At 40.1% G+C, this 18,872-nt stretch overlaps 1 protein-coding gene across 1 annotated transcript in view; it reads right to left on the reverse strand.

The window, feature by feature from the left end:
* Positions 1–18,872, reverse strand: part of TLK1 (tousled like kinase 1) — a 164,003-nt gene that overhangs the window by 108,631 nt on the left and 36,500 nt on the right. Inside the window, exon 2 of the mRNA XM_062187791.1 lies at positions 6,294–6,412. Coding sequence (XP_062043775.1) covers positions 6,294–6,412 — 119 coding nt within the window. The remainder of the gene's footprint in view (positions 1–6,293; positions 6,413–18,872) is intronic.

The raw sequence follows: 18,872 nt of genomic DNA on the forward strand, positions 1-18,872 counted from the left end.
TCTCAAGCCTCTAAGGCTCCACCGAAAGCAGACAGTCCACTTAATATAGAGCCATAGTGTAACAAGAAAAAACACCACAGTGAAGAAACCAAATATCTCCAACATGCCACACAACAAACGCAAAAACCGAGGTAACAAGAACAAGGAAGACACTATGACGCCCCCAAATGAAAAAGACACCCCAATTCAAGATTATGAAGATGATGAGATCGAAGAAATGCAAGATACGGATTTCAAAAAATTGATAAGAACATTAAGAAGTTCTCAAAAACAAATTCTTGAACTACAGAAATCCTTAATGGACAAGATAGAAAATCTCTCTCGTGAAAATGAAATATTAAGGAGGAATCAAAATGAAATGAAACAACTAGTAGAACATGAAACTGTGATAGTGACAAAAAACCACACTGAAATGAAGAACTCAATAGATCAAATGACAAACACATTAGAGAGCCTTAAAAACAGAATGGGCAAAGCAGAAGAGAGAATATCAGACTTAGAAGACAGAGAACAGGAAAGGAAACAGGCAAACCAAAGAAAAGAAGAAGAAATTAGAAATCTAAAAAATATTGTCGGGAATCTACAGGATACTATTAAAAAACCTAATATTCGGGTTCTAGGAGTTCCTGAAGGCATGGAGAGGAAGAAAGGATTAGAAGGCATTTTCAGTGAGATACTAGCAGAAAATTTCCCAGGTTTGGAGAAGGACAGAGGCATCTTAGTACAGGAAGCTTATAGAACCCCTAATAAACATGACCAAAAGAGATCCTCACCACGACACATCGTAATCAAACTCACCACAGTGAAACATAAAGAAAAGATTCTAAAAGGTGCAAGAGAGAAACGTCAGATCACTCTCAGAGGATCTCCAATTAGACTCACAGCAGACTTCTCATCAGAAACCCTACAAGCTAGAAGGGAATGGCGAGATATAGCCCAGGTACTAAGAGAGAAAAACTGCCAGCCCAGAATATTATATCCTGCAAAGCTCTCATTTCTGAATGAAGGTGAAATTAAGACTTTTCATAGCAAACAGAAACTGAAAGAATTTGTTGCCACTCATCCTGCCCTACAAAAGATGCTTAAAGATGTGTTACACACAGAAACACAGAAACATGGTCACCAATATGAAAGAAGGTAAAGGAAGGAAACCTCACAGCAAAAAAATCACAGAAAGCAAAATTTCTCTTTGTCATAGAATTAAACCCTGATGCTCTGTTAAAGCAATGTGTTAAAGTAATCTAAAAACAAAAAGCAATTCAAATCAATTGGCAATCTACAAAAAGAGTTAAAGATTTTAAAAGCTATTATTAGAATTGCTATATTGGTCTATTATGCTATGTTATATGTGTGTACATATTGTATGTCCACATAGGAAATTTTATTAAGAGTTTTATTTTAAATGGCTTATAGATAAGATTGTCCATAAATTTAAGCTGCTAAAATCAATCAAAGATACATTTTAATTCGTGTGACCTGAATCTGTGTATCATATGTTTTAAACTTGTTGGTAGAAAGAAACTAAAAACATTTTAGATGGTTGTGCTTAAGTTTACTGGCTAAACAAACTACACCATGTTAGATATTTAAGAGGTGTTTTCAAATACATGATTCTTAAAATTTATAGAAGGCATTGGACCTTCTGGTAAATGTTTTCTTAAGTTGTAATCTAATGGTTGAAATGGTTTGCTAAGTATTCAGGTAACATTGCTATTGTCAGCAAGCGATCTAGGACTTGCTCCCTCATTTCTCTATTCTAAGCCCAACTTATTCTTTCATTTCTCTATTCTCTTCAAGGTAGGAAACTAATTCTATTATGAAGGAATCTGTAGGACGCACAATTTAATCTTTAGACCTTATACAAGAGATGGCTAACATTTTTCTGTAATAGCATAGCCAAAATAAGAACTTAAATAATAATCTCATAGCTAGATTCACTTCGCCATCAGCGAAGTATACAGTAAGTAGAAAAAACCTCCCTTTCAGACCAAAGGGAAAGAAAGTTTTAAAGTGAGAATATAATTTTCCTCATGGGCATTGTCTACCTTAGAAAAACTTCTACAGAACATGCCTGTGACTATAGACTTGTAGTTCAGGCCACTGAAGATTAGAGATGGGATACAGGCACTCCCTTGACTTGCATCCTCTGGCCTGCTTTAACACAAACCAGGAGGAAAAGAAAGCTCGGCATCAGAAGCAATGGGTGGCAGGCCTATTAATGGCTGATCTGTACAGTGATCTGCCCTCAAGGAGACCCAACAGGCCAGTCCACTGCAGTGGCTTTCAATGTGGTAAGCATGGGCTTCAGCAGAAGTCAGCTTGTGAAGAGCCCTGGCAGCTCTGCCAAGAGTTGGATCACTGGAAATGGACCTGCCCTGGAGTCGAAGGATGCCCAGGTCAGAGCCACAGATCTTATTGGCTCTAAGCTGAAAAGCCCTTCACTCAGCCCAACTTCCAAAGTGACCACCGCAGCTGAGGGTATGGTCAAGTAGGGTCAGCAACATTGCAGGCAGAACTGTAAATTTCTTGTTAGAGATGCCCCCTGCCTTTACCTGGCCAGCTCTCCTCCCAGCCCAGCCAAGTAATGTAAGTCAACAGAGTGCCTTCCCCTAGGAGGTTCACACCTCCCTTAGGATATACCCCATGTGAAGAGATAGATAGGTCTGGGCCTCTTAACTTACAAGGCCTAAAGCCCACCAGATTATTATCAAGCCCCTTCTATCAGGTTCTATTTGCCTCTCAATCAGAAAACTTAATTGTAGCTTAGACAGCACCTTTCTTAGCTCCTCTAATAATGACTCTGTCCTTTGTTCTAGGCCCTGTCTAGCATACTTGGGCCTCATTCCTTTGTAATCATAACCTCTACTCTACCACCAATGGCTCTACTCCCAACCTGTGTGTACTGATGGTCCTCTTCCCCACTTAATGCTGTATAATTGTTCAAACCTGGTAAATGCCACTCTTAGGATCATTGGTTACTATCCTCACTCTGTCTTTTATGACCTTGTCTAAATATGATCAGAGTCGGCAAACTTGGAAGGCTTCCATAGCCTTGGCAACTCATGACAAGAGCCTAGGATGGTTACTGGCGCCATAAACTAGAGTGTCAATTTGTTGGGTCAACAACAGGAGCCACTGTGCACTTGCTCCTCATGTGGGATCTCTGTCCTTAATGTGCTGTACATTTTGATTTAATGCTATAACTAGTACTCCAACAAAAAAAAAAAAAAAAAAGAAGAAGAAGACTCCTCTAACTCTTTCAAAAAAAAAAAAAAAAAAAGATATTCAACATTATCAGTCCCTAGGAAAAAGCACATCAAAAAGAAAACACAATGAGATACCACTCACATACTACCCATAATGGCTAATGGCTAGTTACAAAAAACAGGTGTTGGCAAAAATGTGAAGAATGCTGGTGGGACTATAAAATGATGAAGCTATTTTGGAAAATATTCTGACTATTCCTCAAAATACTAAACATGGGGCCGGCATTATAGTGCAGTGGTTCTTGTTAAGCTGCCAACATCTCATATAAGCATTGGTTAGTGTCCTAACGGCTCCACTTCTGGTTCAGCTCCCTACCAATGCACCTGAGAAAAGAAGCAGAAGATGGCCCAAATACTTGGGCTCCTGCTACCCTTGCCGGAAAGCAGGATTGATTTCCTGGCTCCTGGCTTTGGCCTGATCCAGCCCTTGGCTGTTGTGGCCATTCGGGGAATGAACCATTGGATGGAGGATCTCCGTCTCTCTCTGTCTCTTCCTTTCTCCAAGTCTGCCTTTCAGATAAATAAAAATTAAGCAAGTTTTTAAAATTACTAAACCTATGCAATTACCATAAAAACTGTAACCACTCTGACCTACGTAGCTAAAGAACTAAAATAAATCTATACAAAAACTTCTACTGGGAATCAGTGCTGTGGCATAGTAGATTAAGCCTCTGCCTGCAGCGCCAGCATCTCATATGGGCATGGTTGTTTAAGTCCCTGCTGCTCCTCTTCTGATCCAGCTCCCTGCTAATGCCCTGGGAAGGCAGTGTAAGACAGCCAAAGTGCTTGGGCTTCTGCACCCATGTGGGAGACCCAGAAGAAACTTCTGGCTCCTGGCTTTGGATCAGCCCAGCTCCAGCCATTGTGGGCCATTTGTGGGGTGAACCAGCAGACAGAAGAGCCCTCTCTCTGTTCCTCCCTCTGTCTGTAACACTGTTTCTCAAATAAATACATAAATCTTAAAAAAAAAAAACAACTTTTACCATAGTGTTTGTAACAGTTCATAGCATTCATATAAAACAACACACAGAAAACACACAAATGTCCACCAAATCATAAACAGATAAACAAAACACGGCACAAACATACATAGACTACTGACTCATAAAAAGGAATGAGTATTGATGTGTAATATACTACAACACTCACAGACCATGAAAACATTATGCTAAGTGAAAAGTCAAACACAAAATGCCACATAATGTGTAATCCCATTTATATAAAATGTCCAGGGAAAGCAAATCCAGGAAAACACAAAGTAGAGTGGTTATCAGCAGCTGGAATGTAGGATATGGGAGCAGGGTACCAGGGCAGCTGCTGCTTATGTTCATAGCTTAATTTTCCGGGTGATAAAAACTATCTAAAATTTGATAGTGGTAATAGTTAAACAACACAGCAAATACACTAAAAAGCCCTGAATGTATATTTTAAATGGGCTCACTTTATGGTATGTGCTTTATTTCTCAAAATAAAAATATTATAGAGAGGCATTTGACACAGTGGCTGAGTTGCAACTTGGGACGCGTACATCCCATAATGCAGTGCCTAGTTCAAGTCCTGGCTACTCTGCTTGGTATTCCAGCTTCCTACTGTTGTACACCCTGGAAGGCAGCAAGAGACGTTTCAAGTCCCTTTCGCCCACACAAGGGAAACCTGGATTGTGCTTCCGGCTTCCTCCTAGCCCAACCTCAGCTGTTGCAGACATTTGGAAATAAACTGGCAGATGGGAGCTGCCTCTTTCTTTCTCTGTTTATCAAATAAATAAAAATTTTAAAAAGAAAGTATTATGAAGAAAACTCGTTCACTAAGTGAAGAAAATTAAAACTGAAGTGCTACCAATGCTATAAAAAAGGTGGACCCTAGAAGGATTCAAGAGCAAATATTATAGTAAAACTCTAAAAATAAAAGAAACTGGAATATGTGTGTGGCCCAGAGTGGGAAGAAGCATCTAACTCGCCTACAGGACTCAGTTTTAGTGTTTGGACTTCGTTTCTGAGCCATTCTAACTATAATACTGTAAATACTCATGACTTCTCAGGATGTTCATAGCTTAATTTTTTATTTTTTTCTAAAAGATAATCCAAAGAACAAAAATAAAACTTTTTTTTCAACAGAATAGAACTCATTCTGTCTTGTAATTATCAGATATCAACTGGACCCTTTTATAGGAGAGCTTACTAATCAAATTTTTCCTATATTTTGAAATATTTTGTTATGACTTCATCCTAGGAATTACTTCATCATTAGTCATCACTAATTATTCCCTACTGAACAAAGTTTAGTTGAAAACTAAAATAAAAAGCAAACAGAAGGATGACAGTATATGGTTAGCAAAATACTAGTCCCCAGTGACTACACTCTCCCCTCCAGAACCTGTGAATGCGTTACCTTGCGTGGCAAAAAGAACTCTGCAGATGTGTTTAAGGATAAAAGACTTTTGAGTTGAGAGATTACATGAGTTAGTCAAATCTAATCACAGAGGTACTTAACAGCACTTTTTACCCTAAAACACATCATGCTGTATTATAATTCTCCTAAAATATGTTCTGCCACATTAGAAATCACTGTTATAAATTGTTTTTCACAATCATCAAAGTTCCAATAAGTAATCTGCTGCTAAACATACATGTAGGGATCTTTTAGCAAAATACATTTTAGGGCCAGCGCTGTGGAGTAGCGGGTAAAGCTGCCACCTGAGATGTCATCATCCCATATGGGTGCCCTTTAGAATCCTGGCTGCTCCACTTCTGATCCAGCTGCCTGCCAATGGCCTGGGAAAAGAAGCAGAAGATGGCCCAAGTGCAAGTGCTTAGCCCCTGCCACACACATGAGGGACTCAGAAGAAGCTCCTTGCTTCTGGCTTCAGCCTAGCCCAGCCCTGGCTGTTGCAGCCATCTGGTTGGTGAACCAGCGGAAGAACCCTCTAACTCTGACTCTCAAATAAATAAATAAATCTTAAATATAGATATACATATATTAGACTAGTTAATACAAAGACTATCAAATTAAGATGAAAATTTTACTCACTTTAGCTCCAACACTGCAACTGCCAGTGCTCCCCGTGCTCCCACTTGCAACTCCAGTAAACCTAGCTTCCAATAACTCTTGCCTTCTTGGATCCAGGCTATGAAGCTCATCCATTGCACCTGTTAAGAAAACAGACAAGTATGTATGTATACATGTATTTACATACACACAAACACTACATTTCATAAAAATTTATGTGCAGATGTTTAAAATCCTACAGTGGATTTCTAGCATTTCTGATTTCAACCACAGTAATACATTTCCCATCAAATTCAACACAAAAAAACACATTTACATAGATTATAAAGTTTTACAAAACATGCAATCTTACTGCACTGCAGTAATGAATTCTACACAGTGTCTACTATCTAGAATAGTCTATGCTATTAAGAAAGGTGAGGGTTGGGAGGGACAGCTGGGTAAGTTTTTTTTTTTTTTTAAGATTTTATTTATTTATTTGAGAGAAAGAGTTACAGACAGAGGGAGAGACAGAGAGAAAGGTCTTCCACCCACTGGTTCACTCTCCAAATGGCTGCAACAGCCGGAGCTGTGCCGATCCGAATCCAGGAGCTTCTTTCAGGGGTGCAAGCATCTAGGCCATCTTCTACTGCTTTCCCAGGCCATAGCAGAGCACAGCCCTAGAGGAGCAGCCAAGGCTAGAATAGGTACCCATATGGGATGCTGGCACCACAGGCAGAGGATTAACCTACTGAGCCACAGCACCGGCCCCCAGGGGTGTTGGTTTTACCGGCTTTGTGCCTAGCAGTTAAGACATCCACATCCCACAGTTGAGTGCCAGGGTTCAAATCCCAGCTATGATCCCAATTCCAGCTTCCTGCCATTGCAGACCCTGGGAGGCAGTAGTGATTAATTAACCAAGTGAATGGTTCTTGCCACCCACGTGAGAGACCTGGACTGAGCTCCCAGCTGCAGACTTTGGTTGAGCACAGTGCCCAGCATTGCTGGCATGTGGGGAGTGAACCAGTGGATAGGAGTTTTATCTGGCTAGCTGGCTCTCTCTTTCTTTCTTTCTCTTCCTGTCAAATAAGAGGGGAGAGACATTGGTTGTGAACCATTTAACTGGTTTAATCAACCATTAATGGACCATGGATGCACAGTTTGAAAAATACTGCTTTCATAGGGTAATCTCCCTACTCTAAGCTTATACAAAATTTGGACACTAAGTGACATTACCACTTACTTAAATGGTACCTAACTAACTACATTTTAAATTGGGAAGGACTGTTTTATCACTGTCATATTCCTGAAGATATCATCTCTCAATGTGTGTAACTGAATGGTTCCAGAACTCTCTATTACAAAATCCAAAATGCTAAAGTTCCTATTATATAAAACGGCAGTGTTTATTTGCATGTAACCTACACACATCCTCCTGTTTACTTTAAATCATCTCTAGCCTATTTATAATACCTAATACAATGTAAACACTATGGAAGAAGTTAGTGTATTTTTAGGGAATGATGACAAAGGGGGAAAATCTAGACATATTCAAAATAGATGCTAACTTTTTCTTTTCCAAGTATTTTCAATTTGACTGAACCTGTGGTTGTAGAACTTACAGGTACAAAGGGTAAACTCTACAGCTCATGGTTTTAAGTTTCCATAAGGTAGAAGAAACACAACATATATAAAGCAGATTACCGAAGTTAACACCTATTATTAAATAAGCATCTTAAGAATTAAGAGGAAAGAGGAAAAAGCACCCTTGTATAATTACTACTATAAAGACTAAAGCAGCACAATCTCTAGCTCAAGTTCAGTTAAACTCTTTAAAAAAGTATTTTTCTATGTCTGCTAATTCTCTACTGGTAACACTGCAAAACCAGCAGAAATGTGGAGTTGTCAAAGGGAGTAAGGAGGATACTACCAGAATCCAGAATGATGTAAGGAGCTACCCTAGCCTCCTTCCACACACCCTGACACTCCTCTCTTAATAGCTAACAACTACTCTCATTGAATTTCTCTTTTAAGGTTCGCTTTCTCACCCTTCATCTGGAGAGAACTGGCAGGACACAGGCTGCCCTTCCCCATTTATCTGCATCCCTAAACCTGCATATATTCTGCCCTGTCCACTCCCTGCTTCTGTCTCAAAATACAGTGACTCTCTCTCAAAGTAAAAAGCCTTTAATCCCACTCTTCCTTTTTTTTTTTTTTTAAACTTTTTAAGATTTATTTATTTATTTGAGCAGCAGAGTTACAGAGAAAGAGGTCTTCCATCTGCTGGTTCACTCCTGAAATGGCCTCAATGGCCAGAGCTGTGCCGATCCGAAGCCAGGAGCCAGGAGCTTCTTCTGGGTCTCCCACATCGGGGCAGGGGCCCAAGGACTTGGGCCATCTTCCACTGCTTTCCCAGGCCACAGCAGAGAGCTGGATTGGAAATGGAGCTGCTGGGACTAGAACTGGCACCCATATGGGATGCCAGCACTGCACGCAGTGGCTTTACACACTATACCACAGCGCCAGCCCAGTAAATGTACTTATTGACACTGAAGTAAACACTTTAAAAGATCCTTTAAAAGCTTTAAAATTGAATCCAAATACACTAGACTTGACCAACATTTTAAAATACTGCTGGTTCATACGACAAGATTACAAAATGAAAATGCAAACAAGAGACTGAAAGAAAACATGTATAAAACACATATGTGCTATACATTATGCCCACTCTGGCTTCGTAGCTGGTTGTTGGCACATTGGTACTAATGGGGAAGTTGAGGACACTGGGCCAGATAATAAGAAGATATATGTTCCCCATTTTTCTCCCTAAGATCTGTAGTTTCCTGTGGGACCTGAACCCACTCCAAATGAAGTCACAGAGGTAACTACATATACATCAAGAGGAGAAAACAAGTTTCTAACCAAAAACTCTTACTGGAGGCCCCAACCTCACCTTCATCCTTTAATGCCTTCTAACAGCTTTTAACATCTCTTGAAGCAATACAGTCAACTGCCACTAGTATGCTAGTGGCAACAAACGCTTAACAAATTATTATTTTTGTCTAAAAATCTAATCTTGAATACTGGAGTACTACTCAAAATGCAGTCTATGGGCTAGCAACAACTGTTACCACCTAAAACGCTATAGTATAAGCAATGCATAATATCTGGTCTCTCCACAGACATACCAAATCAGATTGTGCATTTTAACAAGCTACCCAGGTTCCTACTACTTGCGTTCATGGTTAAGAAGCACTGCTGGAAAACAGATCTGCAACCTTTTTCTGTAAAAGACCCAATTGTAACTATTTTAGTCCTTACAGGCAAAATCTCAAAAATTGCTTATGTAATAAGAGAGAAAATAAGTGTCCACAAACTTTTTATGGATAAAACTCAAGACATAATAACTGCTCATTATATACTGTAATATATGTCTGATAATGAAAAGACTGGAATTCTTTTGGGATTTAACATCTCATTTAATTAAGTTTCCTATCATCAAAATCTATTGCAAATACTCATCTGTTAACACTGATTTGTAATGAGATTTTATGTATTTACCTTTGAAAATGTCCTCACACAGATAAGGTACTATCAAATACTGGTATTAACCTGCAAGCACATGATTTTAATTGAACATATTCATTACTTGGGTGGCAGTTACAGAATTATATTGCATTCTTCTTTCGTTATCTGTCTTTTAATATGTCCCTACACTACACATTAATCACTTCCATCTGAAGGTTAGGTAGAAGTTCTTCAACTGCACAATTAAATGGGTTGTGAAATAAAGAAATCTTCATTGTACTTGTCTGAAAAACACTGGTGATACTAAAGTTTGAGGCTAGAAACTCTATCAATTGAAATTCACACAGGAATGAAGATCTAACTTCTTTGACAGCATATGAAATATATAAAGCAGCTTGACATTACTTGGGATTGAAATATCAGTTTTCATTGAAATGACTTTACTTCAGGCTGAGTTTCACATTTTGCCTTATAATTTAGGTTAAATTCATTTAAAGACAGTATTGATTCAATAAAATACATAATAGATTCAAATATTTTCTGCAAAGTACCTGCTGATAACACAACAAATAAAACTAGGCTTTGAACACCTTATACTTTTATAAACTTTATAAATTTATCCAACTAAATCTTTTTCTGCTCTTATGCATATTTTATAACCAGCCATTATAACACATCTTAGCAGATCCCACTTCAGATTATGCTTGGTGTTTTCTCAACTTTGAAAATATTCTTCTCTGTAGTTGTTCCACAAAGACTATTCATAATACTGGTCTTTCTGCCACTTCAAACTTGGCACGGACTCCTTGAATAAACAACAACTGAGTGGTATCAATAACATCTGTGGGCTCATCAAGAGCCAAGGAAAACCACTCTAAATCATTTGCTTTATTTTTTAATTGGCTATTGATGTTGTTTCAGATGTCCTCAACTCTTAAATTAACTGTTCTTGCCAAAAAGCTAATAGTTTGAAACAAGTGTATTTTCTCTGGAAATAAAATTTTTTGACTTCTGCAATCAAGCACAATTTAATTAACTCAACATCAGTAAATGGCTCCCCTTGCTTGGCTAAGGAATGACCCACTTGGAAACTTATTTGGGTAGTAGCCTCATTTTCATTTCTATGAAAAAATTACACTGTAATGAGTTATTCCATTTTAAATTTTTTGATTTTTCTTATTATTGCTTTACTGAGAGTAGGGCATACTGTTTTATGCTTACTGAAGCAATTTCAAAATATACTGTATTCCTTTATCACAGCTGCAGTGTCACTGAATATGAATAATGCTTGCTAATTCAATGACAAAGTAACCTGTACTTCACTGTGCCTTAAAAGAACGCCATTTCAAAGCCCATTTTTGTCACTTTTTTCTTATTTTGACATGAAATGCACTGTAATAGATAAATAAAATAAATATTGGAAACCAGCAATATGTGGCACACAAAACACTGTCAAATTATAACCATTGCACTACAATCTGTAGTGCATCAAACAAGCACAAAGTGATGAGAATGGCATATTCAGTCTCTGTCAACAACCATACAACTCTGCTGTTGCAATACACCAGTAGTTGACTCTGTTTCAATAAAACTTTAAGGCATACACGGACACTGAAATTCAAATTTCATAAATTTTTTAAATTTTTGTAAACCATGTAATAAAGATTTGCTAATTCCTGTTCTAGAGAGCACACTTCAAAGATTTCAATCATTTATGGATTCAAATTGTCATTTCTGACATTTATCCAAAATATCCAGTTCTCAATTGCAGTAAGCAAAATTTCCTGAAGAAAAAGTAACCTCATTATTATTCATTAAATTCTATATTATACAGTGACTGTATTTGAAAAAGAAATTATAAAAGCCACTAAACACTATACCATTCTTGAATATGCCGTTTCAAAAAACAATCACCTGTCTCTTAATTATGTAACATGCTATTAATGTTATTAAACTCATTCCCCAAATTTACCACTGTAGGCTCAAAACTTCACATAAAATACATAACAAGTAATATCAGTACTCAAATTAGACACTAATCACATTCTATACAATGAAGAAAAATGTTAGGGAAACATAAATGGCAGACACAATCTGATCCATTAAGCAGTTTGTCATGCTCAATTCTAATAAACATTTTCTCTACTTTTCTCTCTCTGCCTGTGTCTTCATAGACACAACAAACTCACTCAATAAATCTCAGCTATTATAAAAGTATGGCCTTGGGGCCAGCACTGTGGCATAATGTGTAAAGCTGCCGCCTGCAGTGCCAGCATCCCATATAGGCAACAGTTCAAGTCCCGGCTGCTCCACTTCTGATCCAGCTCTCTGCTATGGCCTGGGAAAGCAGTAGAAGATGGCCCAACTGCTTGGGCCACTGCACCTGCGCAGGAGACCCAGAAGAAGCTCCTGGCTTCGGATTGGTCCAGCTCCAGCTGTTGCGGCCAATTGGGGAGTGAACCAGCAGAAGGAAGACCTACCTGCCCCCCTCTTTCTCTCTGCCTCTCCTCCTCTCTTTCTGTGTAACCCTTTCAAATAAATAAATATATCTTTAAAAAAAAAAAAAAAACTTTGAAAAAAGGCATGGCCTCTCCATGTGGTAAGGAAGATAGACTTGAACCTATTATTAGTTCTGGTTAATCAGCATTAAAGTCACATTACTTTTATTTAAGGCAGGAATTGTGTTTTCACTACTCAATTTCTTGACTGCCTAAGACTTCATCTTCTTTGTCAAACAGATAAAAACAAAGTCAAAATATGCGGAAAGCATGTCTTTAAAAGCTTAGTTCAGTTACCAAAAAGTCAAGAAAATGAGCTTGTTAACTAAGACCTTTCAAATAGTAGAATCTACTGTTGAGCAATCTCCTCATATTCTTTTTTTTTTTATACCTTTTTTTTTTTTTTTTTTTTTTTTGACAGGCAGAGTGGACAGTGAGAGAGAGAAAGGTCTTCCTTTTTGCCGTAGGTTCACCCTCCAATGGCCACTGCAGCGGGTGCACTGTAGCCAGGTGCTTCTCCTGGTCTCCCATGGGGTGCAGGGCCCAAGTACTTGGGCCATCCTCCACTGCACTCCTGGGCCAGAGCAGAGAGCTGACCTAGAAGAGGGGCAACCAGGACAGAATCCGGCGCCCCGACTGGGACTAGAACCTGGTGTGCCGGCGCCGCAGGCAGAGGATTAGCCTACTGAGCTGAGGCACTGGCCACCACATATTCTTAAATTCAAAACTTCTTGAAGTCCAAAAATATCTTAGTTCATTTCAAATTTTGCTACTTTTCATATTATATTTAGTAAACTGATTTATGCAGATAGGGAAGGTTTTTCTTCTATTATTTTTATTCTACTTCTGATGTTATACATGGTATGCAATTTTATTACAAACAGACCATAATAAAGTTAAGAAATCATTCCAATAAGAAAAAATATTTCATTTAAATCAAAAGTTTGCTAATATCCTTTTTTGTTTTAGTTATTTGAGAGGCAGAAAGACAAAAGACAAGATAAAGCTCCTATCCCCTGGCTCATTCCTCAAATGCACCTAACAGCTAGGATGAGGCCAAGCCCAGGAACTAAATCCATGTCTCCCATATGGGTGGCAAGTATCAAACCACCTGCTGCCTCTGAGAGTTCACATTAGTAGGAAGCTGGAATCAGGAGCCAGATGGGACATAAACCCTGGTATTCCAATATAGGACACAAACACCCCAAGAGGACTGTAACCACTAGGCTAAATGTCCACCTTTCATTAGTTTTACAATACACTTGAAAGTATAGGAAACAAAAAGAATTCAAGAAGGTTATAAGATCTGAAAGGCAGAGTTACAGAGAGAATCTTCCATTCACACCCCACAACACTAGGCTCCTAGATACCACTTTTTCATTTTTTAAGATTTTCTTATTTATTTCAAGGTCAAGAGTCACAGAGAGAGGAGAGACAAGGAGAGATAAATCTTCCATCCATGGTTCACCAAATGGCCACAACGACAGGGGCTGTGCCAAGCTGAAGCCAGGAGCTTCTTCCAGGTCTCCCATGTGGGTGCAGGGTCCCAAGGACTTGGGCCATCTTCTACTGCTTTCCAAGGCCATAGCAGAGAGCTGGATGGAAAGTGGAGCAACCGGGACTCGAACCACTGCCCATATGGGATGCTGGCACTGCAGGCGATGGCTTTACCTGTTATGCCACAGTGCTGGCCCCAAGGCCATACTTTTTTTTTTTTTTTTGGACAGGCAGAGTGGACAGTGAGAGAGACAGGGAGAAAGGTCTTCCTTTACCGTTAGTTCACCCTCCAATGGCCGCTGCGGCAGGCGCACTGCGCTGATCCGAAGCCAGGAGCCAGGTGCTTCTCCTGGTCTCCCATGCGGTGCAGGGCCCAAGCACTTGGGCCATCCTCCACTGCACTTCCGGGCCACAGCAGAGAGCTGGACAGGAAGAGGAGCAACCGGGACAGAATCTGGAGCCCTGATCAGGACTAGAACCTGGGGTGCTGGCACCACAGGCACAAGATTAGCCCATTGAGCTGCGGCGCCGGCCAAGGCCATACTTTTATAATAGCTGAGATTTACTGAGTGAGTTTGTTGCGTCTAAGTTAATTAAAAGCTAGAAAAACTTTAACTTTTGAATTTAACAGCTTGCTGGTTGTCAAAGCTGTTGGGAAGTACATTGGAGTTCACTGTCATATTATTCTGCTCACTGCTGCAATAATCTTTTGAAATTTTCCATTACAGGGGCTAGCACTGTGGTGTAGTGGGTAAAGCCACTGCCTGCAGTGCCGGCATCCCATATAGGCAACAGTTCAAGTCCTGGCTGCTCCACTTCTGATCCAGCACTCTGCTGTGGCCTGGGAAAGCAGTAGAAAATGGCCCAAATCCTTGGGCCCCTGCACCCACATGGGCAACATGGAAGAAGCTCCTGGCTCCTGGCTTTGGATTAGTGCAGCTCCAGCCGTTGTGGCCAACTAGGGAGTGAACCAGTGGATGAAAGACCTCTCTCTCTCTCTCTCTCTCTCTCTCTCTGTGTAACTCTTTCAAATAAAGAAATCTTTAAAAAAAAATAAAATGATTTTTTTTTGGCCAGGCAGAGTTAGTGAGAGAGAGAGAGAGAGAGAGAGAGAGAGACTTATAGACAGTGACAGAGAGAGAAAGGTCTTCCTTCCGTTGGTTCACTTCTCAAATGGCCACTACAGCCGGTGCGCTGCGCCGATCCGAAGCCAGGAGCCAGGTGCTTCCTCCTGGTCTCCCATGCGGGTGCAGGATCCAAGCCCTTGAGCCATCCTCCACTGCCTCCCAGGCCACAGCAGAGAACTGGACTGGAAGAGGAACAACCGGGACAGAATCCGGTGCCCTGACTAGGACTAGAACCCGGGGTGCTGGCGCCGCAGGCAGAGGATTAGCCTAGTGAGCCATGGCACCAGCCAATAAAATAAATCTTTAAAAAAAATTTCCCATTATGAAAACTTAACAACTTAACATTTTCCTGTTTTTAAGAGAATTCACAAAGTTAGGTACTAGGAAAGTTGTCTGGCAGCCATCACTACTGCAAATATTCTACACAAGTTACTACTTTGTATACTAACCTTTTTCCAATTATACAAAAGCAATTTTCCACATTATGACATGGTTTTCATAAAGGTTATTTTCATGGCTGCCTAACATTCCCTTATATGGAAGAACAGTGATGTAGTTAATCATTTCCTTACCGCAAGTAGTCTAAGTAGTTCCTAATTTCTTGCTATTAAAAACAGTACTGGAGCAAACTTTTCTTTATACTTAAAATGTTGCTTTGGAATTTAAGGTTATTTCCTTAGAACAATGACTCCCAAATCCTGATAGGAAACATGAAATGTAAATAGCAGCACTCTTTCTCTCTCACCAGATTCACAATCTCAACCCAAAGTCAACAGATTCGAAAGTTAACACAGCAGGCCGAGGGCAGCTACCTTTACACAGTCCTGCCTACAAAGGTATTTCCACTTTTCAGCAGGAGTGGTCCACTGTGCCTACACTGTTCACGCACACAGTGTGACAGGAAATATGCTGAAGACCTATACCTTTTCAGGGAATTTTAGTACATGTTTAGATCAACATGTAACCAAAAAAACCTTGTATGCAGTGTCTCTCATAGACATACCTGCTGCTGTATCACAACACCTTCACGGCAGAGTGAAGAGGAAGCTTTGTGTGTGACATCTCTGTCGAGAGTGAACATAAGGAAACCTTTATACAGACTGACACCAGACTCTATCTATGCCTTTTTCCCTCATGATCCACTTGTGAATCCTCACTATTTCACTGTAATGTACATTAGCCATGAGTACAACCATATGCTAAAGTGTCCTAGCAAATCTCCAAACACGGAGGTAGCCTTGGGAATACTTGGCGAAGGATCTGCAGCACATTCCACCTGCTAAGACCACTCCAAGATAGATTGACAGCACATCTGATCACCAGCGAGGCACCATGTTCAGAGACCTACAAGACCTCATGAATGCTCTGATACTTGGCGATTAGAGAGAGATCATGTAGTTAATTCACATGTCTCTTTCCCCATCAGACAGTCATACACTTCATACTCCCTGGCAAGTAGAATGATTCTGAGTCTACAGCTCTACTGATGAGCCAGCATTATCTCCTAACACTACAATACAAGCTTCTAAAGAACAGGAGTATTTTTTACCTTGTTAGTTTACTGAAATATCAAGGTGTCTAAGCTCATTTAACACAGAGTAAACTCTCAATATATATATGCATTTTCTCAGGTATCTCCAAATTCTCAAATTGAAGAAATTTGTCCTAAAACCCAAAACTAAGGAGCAGGTACTTGGTTGAACTTCCACCTGGGAAGCCCACATCCTATACCAGAATGCTGTGTTCATGTCCCAGCTGTGCTCCCAATTCCAACTTCCTGCTAATGTCCACCCTGGGAGGCAGCAGGGGACTGCTCAATTAGCTGGATTCCTGCCACCCAAGTGAGAGATCTGGACTGATTCCTGGCTCTTGGCTTTTGGCCTGTCCCAGCGCTGCCTGTTGGAGGCATCTGGGAAGTGAACCAGCATACAGGAGATTTGTTTCTCTGCTTTTCTAATTAATTAATTAAAAGGCAAAACAAAATCTGAAACTCAGCTCTACCACCTAGTAATACTCAACCTTAGTCATAAAAGGAGAATAAATATCTAATTTACTGACATCAAGATTAATGCAATACTTTATATAGAGAAACTGCTCCTGGCATGTAACAGATGCTCAGTAACACAAGAGACCTTATTTATAAAACCAACAAACTGTAATTTTTTATAGCTCAATACGTAAAACTATATAATAAAGAAATTACAAAGGATACAAGCTGAGATACTTTAGTCAGGTAGAAAATAAACAAACTGTAGTATATATAAATAATGCAACACTGTTTAGCCTTTAAAGGGAAAAAAAAAGGAAATGTTGTTGTTTTGGTAACATGGATGAGCTAGAAGACATTATGCTAAATAAAATAAGCTTATTTTACAAAAAGACAAATACTGCATGATCTCACTTATAAGAGGGCTTCAGAGAGTTTGTGGAAAATGGAATCAAAGATGAAAACAGGGACAGGAGTTTGACACAGCAATTAAGAGGCCACCTGAGACGCCTGATCCCCTATCAGAGTGCTGGGGTTCAAGTCTCAATTCTGCTCCAATTTGTTTCCTGTAAATGCACCCTGGGGGGCAACAGGCACCTGGGAGCAGCTCATGTGGTTGAGTCCCTGTCATCCATGTGAGATATACCTGCTTTGAGTTTCTGGCTCCTGGTCTGGCCCAGCCTTGGCTGTTGCAGTATTTGGGCAGTGAACCAGTGGCTGGGAGCTAACGTGTGCTCACACTCTCAGCCTCTTTCAAGTAAAAAGAAAATACACATACATAAACTTGACTCCCCAACGTGAGAGTCGTCAAGTTCAAGGCACATTTGTATCAATGATACCAACCATTTAGTCCATTCCTAAAGGGCATCCTGGGAACTTAACCATGTCAATGAAGTCCTTCATTAACCTTAATGAAAAAAAGGGTTTTTTTGTTTTTGTTTTATATACATGTGCCTCTGCTGTCAGTGTTGATTTTTTAAAAAATTTTAATTTGTTTATTTATTTGAAAGGCAAAGTTATAAAGACAAAGATCTTCCATCCCCTGGTTCACTCCACAGATGGCCGCAACAGCTGGAGCTGCGCCGATCTGAAGCCAGAAGCTTCTTCCGAGTCTCCCACGCGGGTGCAGGGACCCAAGCCATCTTCTACTGCTTTCCCAGGCCATAGCAGAGAACTGGATCAGAAGTAGAGCAGCCGGAACACAAACCAGTGCCCATATGGGATGCCAGCACTGGAGGCAGAGGCTTAGCCTAGTGTGCCAAAGAGCCAGCCCCCCCCCAAAAAAAGTTTAAGATTAGGAAACAAAAAGAAGTCAGAAGGACTCAAATAGGACTGTAAGGTGGATGGTTAGAGCTTTTTCATCAAAGCGTTCATAAAACTGCTCTTTCCTAATGAGAGGAATGAGAAGAAATACTGTCACAGTGGAGAAGGACTCTCTAGTGAACTTTCCTAGATGTTTATCTGCTAAAACTTCGGCTGACTTTCTTAAATTCTCCTCTATTAAGCAGGTGGTATTGTTTCTCCATTCCTCCAGAAAGTCAACAAGCTAAATGCCTTAAGCTTTCCAAAAATACTTTTGTCATGACCTTCGTTCTTGACCAGCCAACTGTTTGTTTCACAACACCACTTCTGCCTCCTGGTAGCCACTGCTTTGACTGTGCTTTGTCTTCAAGATTGTACTGGTAGAATTATGTTTTCTCTTCTGTTACAATTCTTCAAAAAAAATGACAGAAAAAACATGTTTTTAAGATCTGCGGGGGTCGGCACTGTGGTGTAGCAGGTAAAGCCACCGCCTGAAGTGCTGGCATCCCCATACGGGCACCTGTTTGAGTCCCCGGCTACTCCATTTCTCATCCAGCTCTCTGCTGTGGCCTGGAAAAGCAGAAGATGGCCCAAGTCTTTGGGCCCCTGCACCCATGTAGGTGACCCAGAAGAAGCTCCTGGCTTCAGATCCGTGCAGCTCCAGCCATTGCAGTCATCTGGG

The sequence above is a fragment of the Lepus europaeus genome, chromosome 1 (assembly GCF_033115175.1).
Source record: "Lepus europaeus isolate LE1 chromosome 1, mLepTim1.pri, whole genome shotgun sequence".
Taxonomy (NCBI): domain Eukaryota; kingdom Metazoa; phylum Chordata; class Mammalia; order Lagomorpha; family Leporidae; genus Lepus; species Lepus europaeus.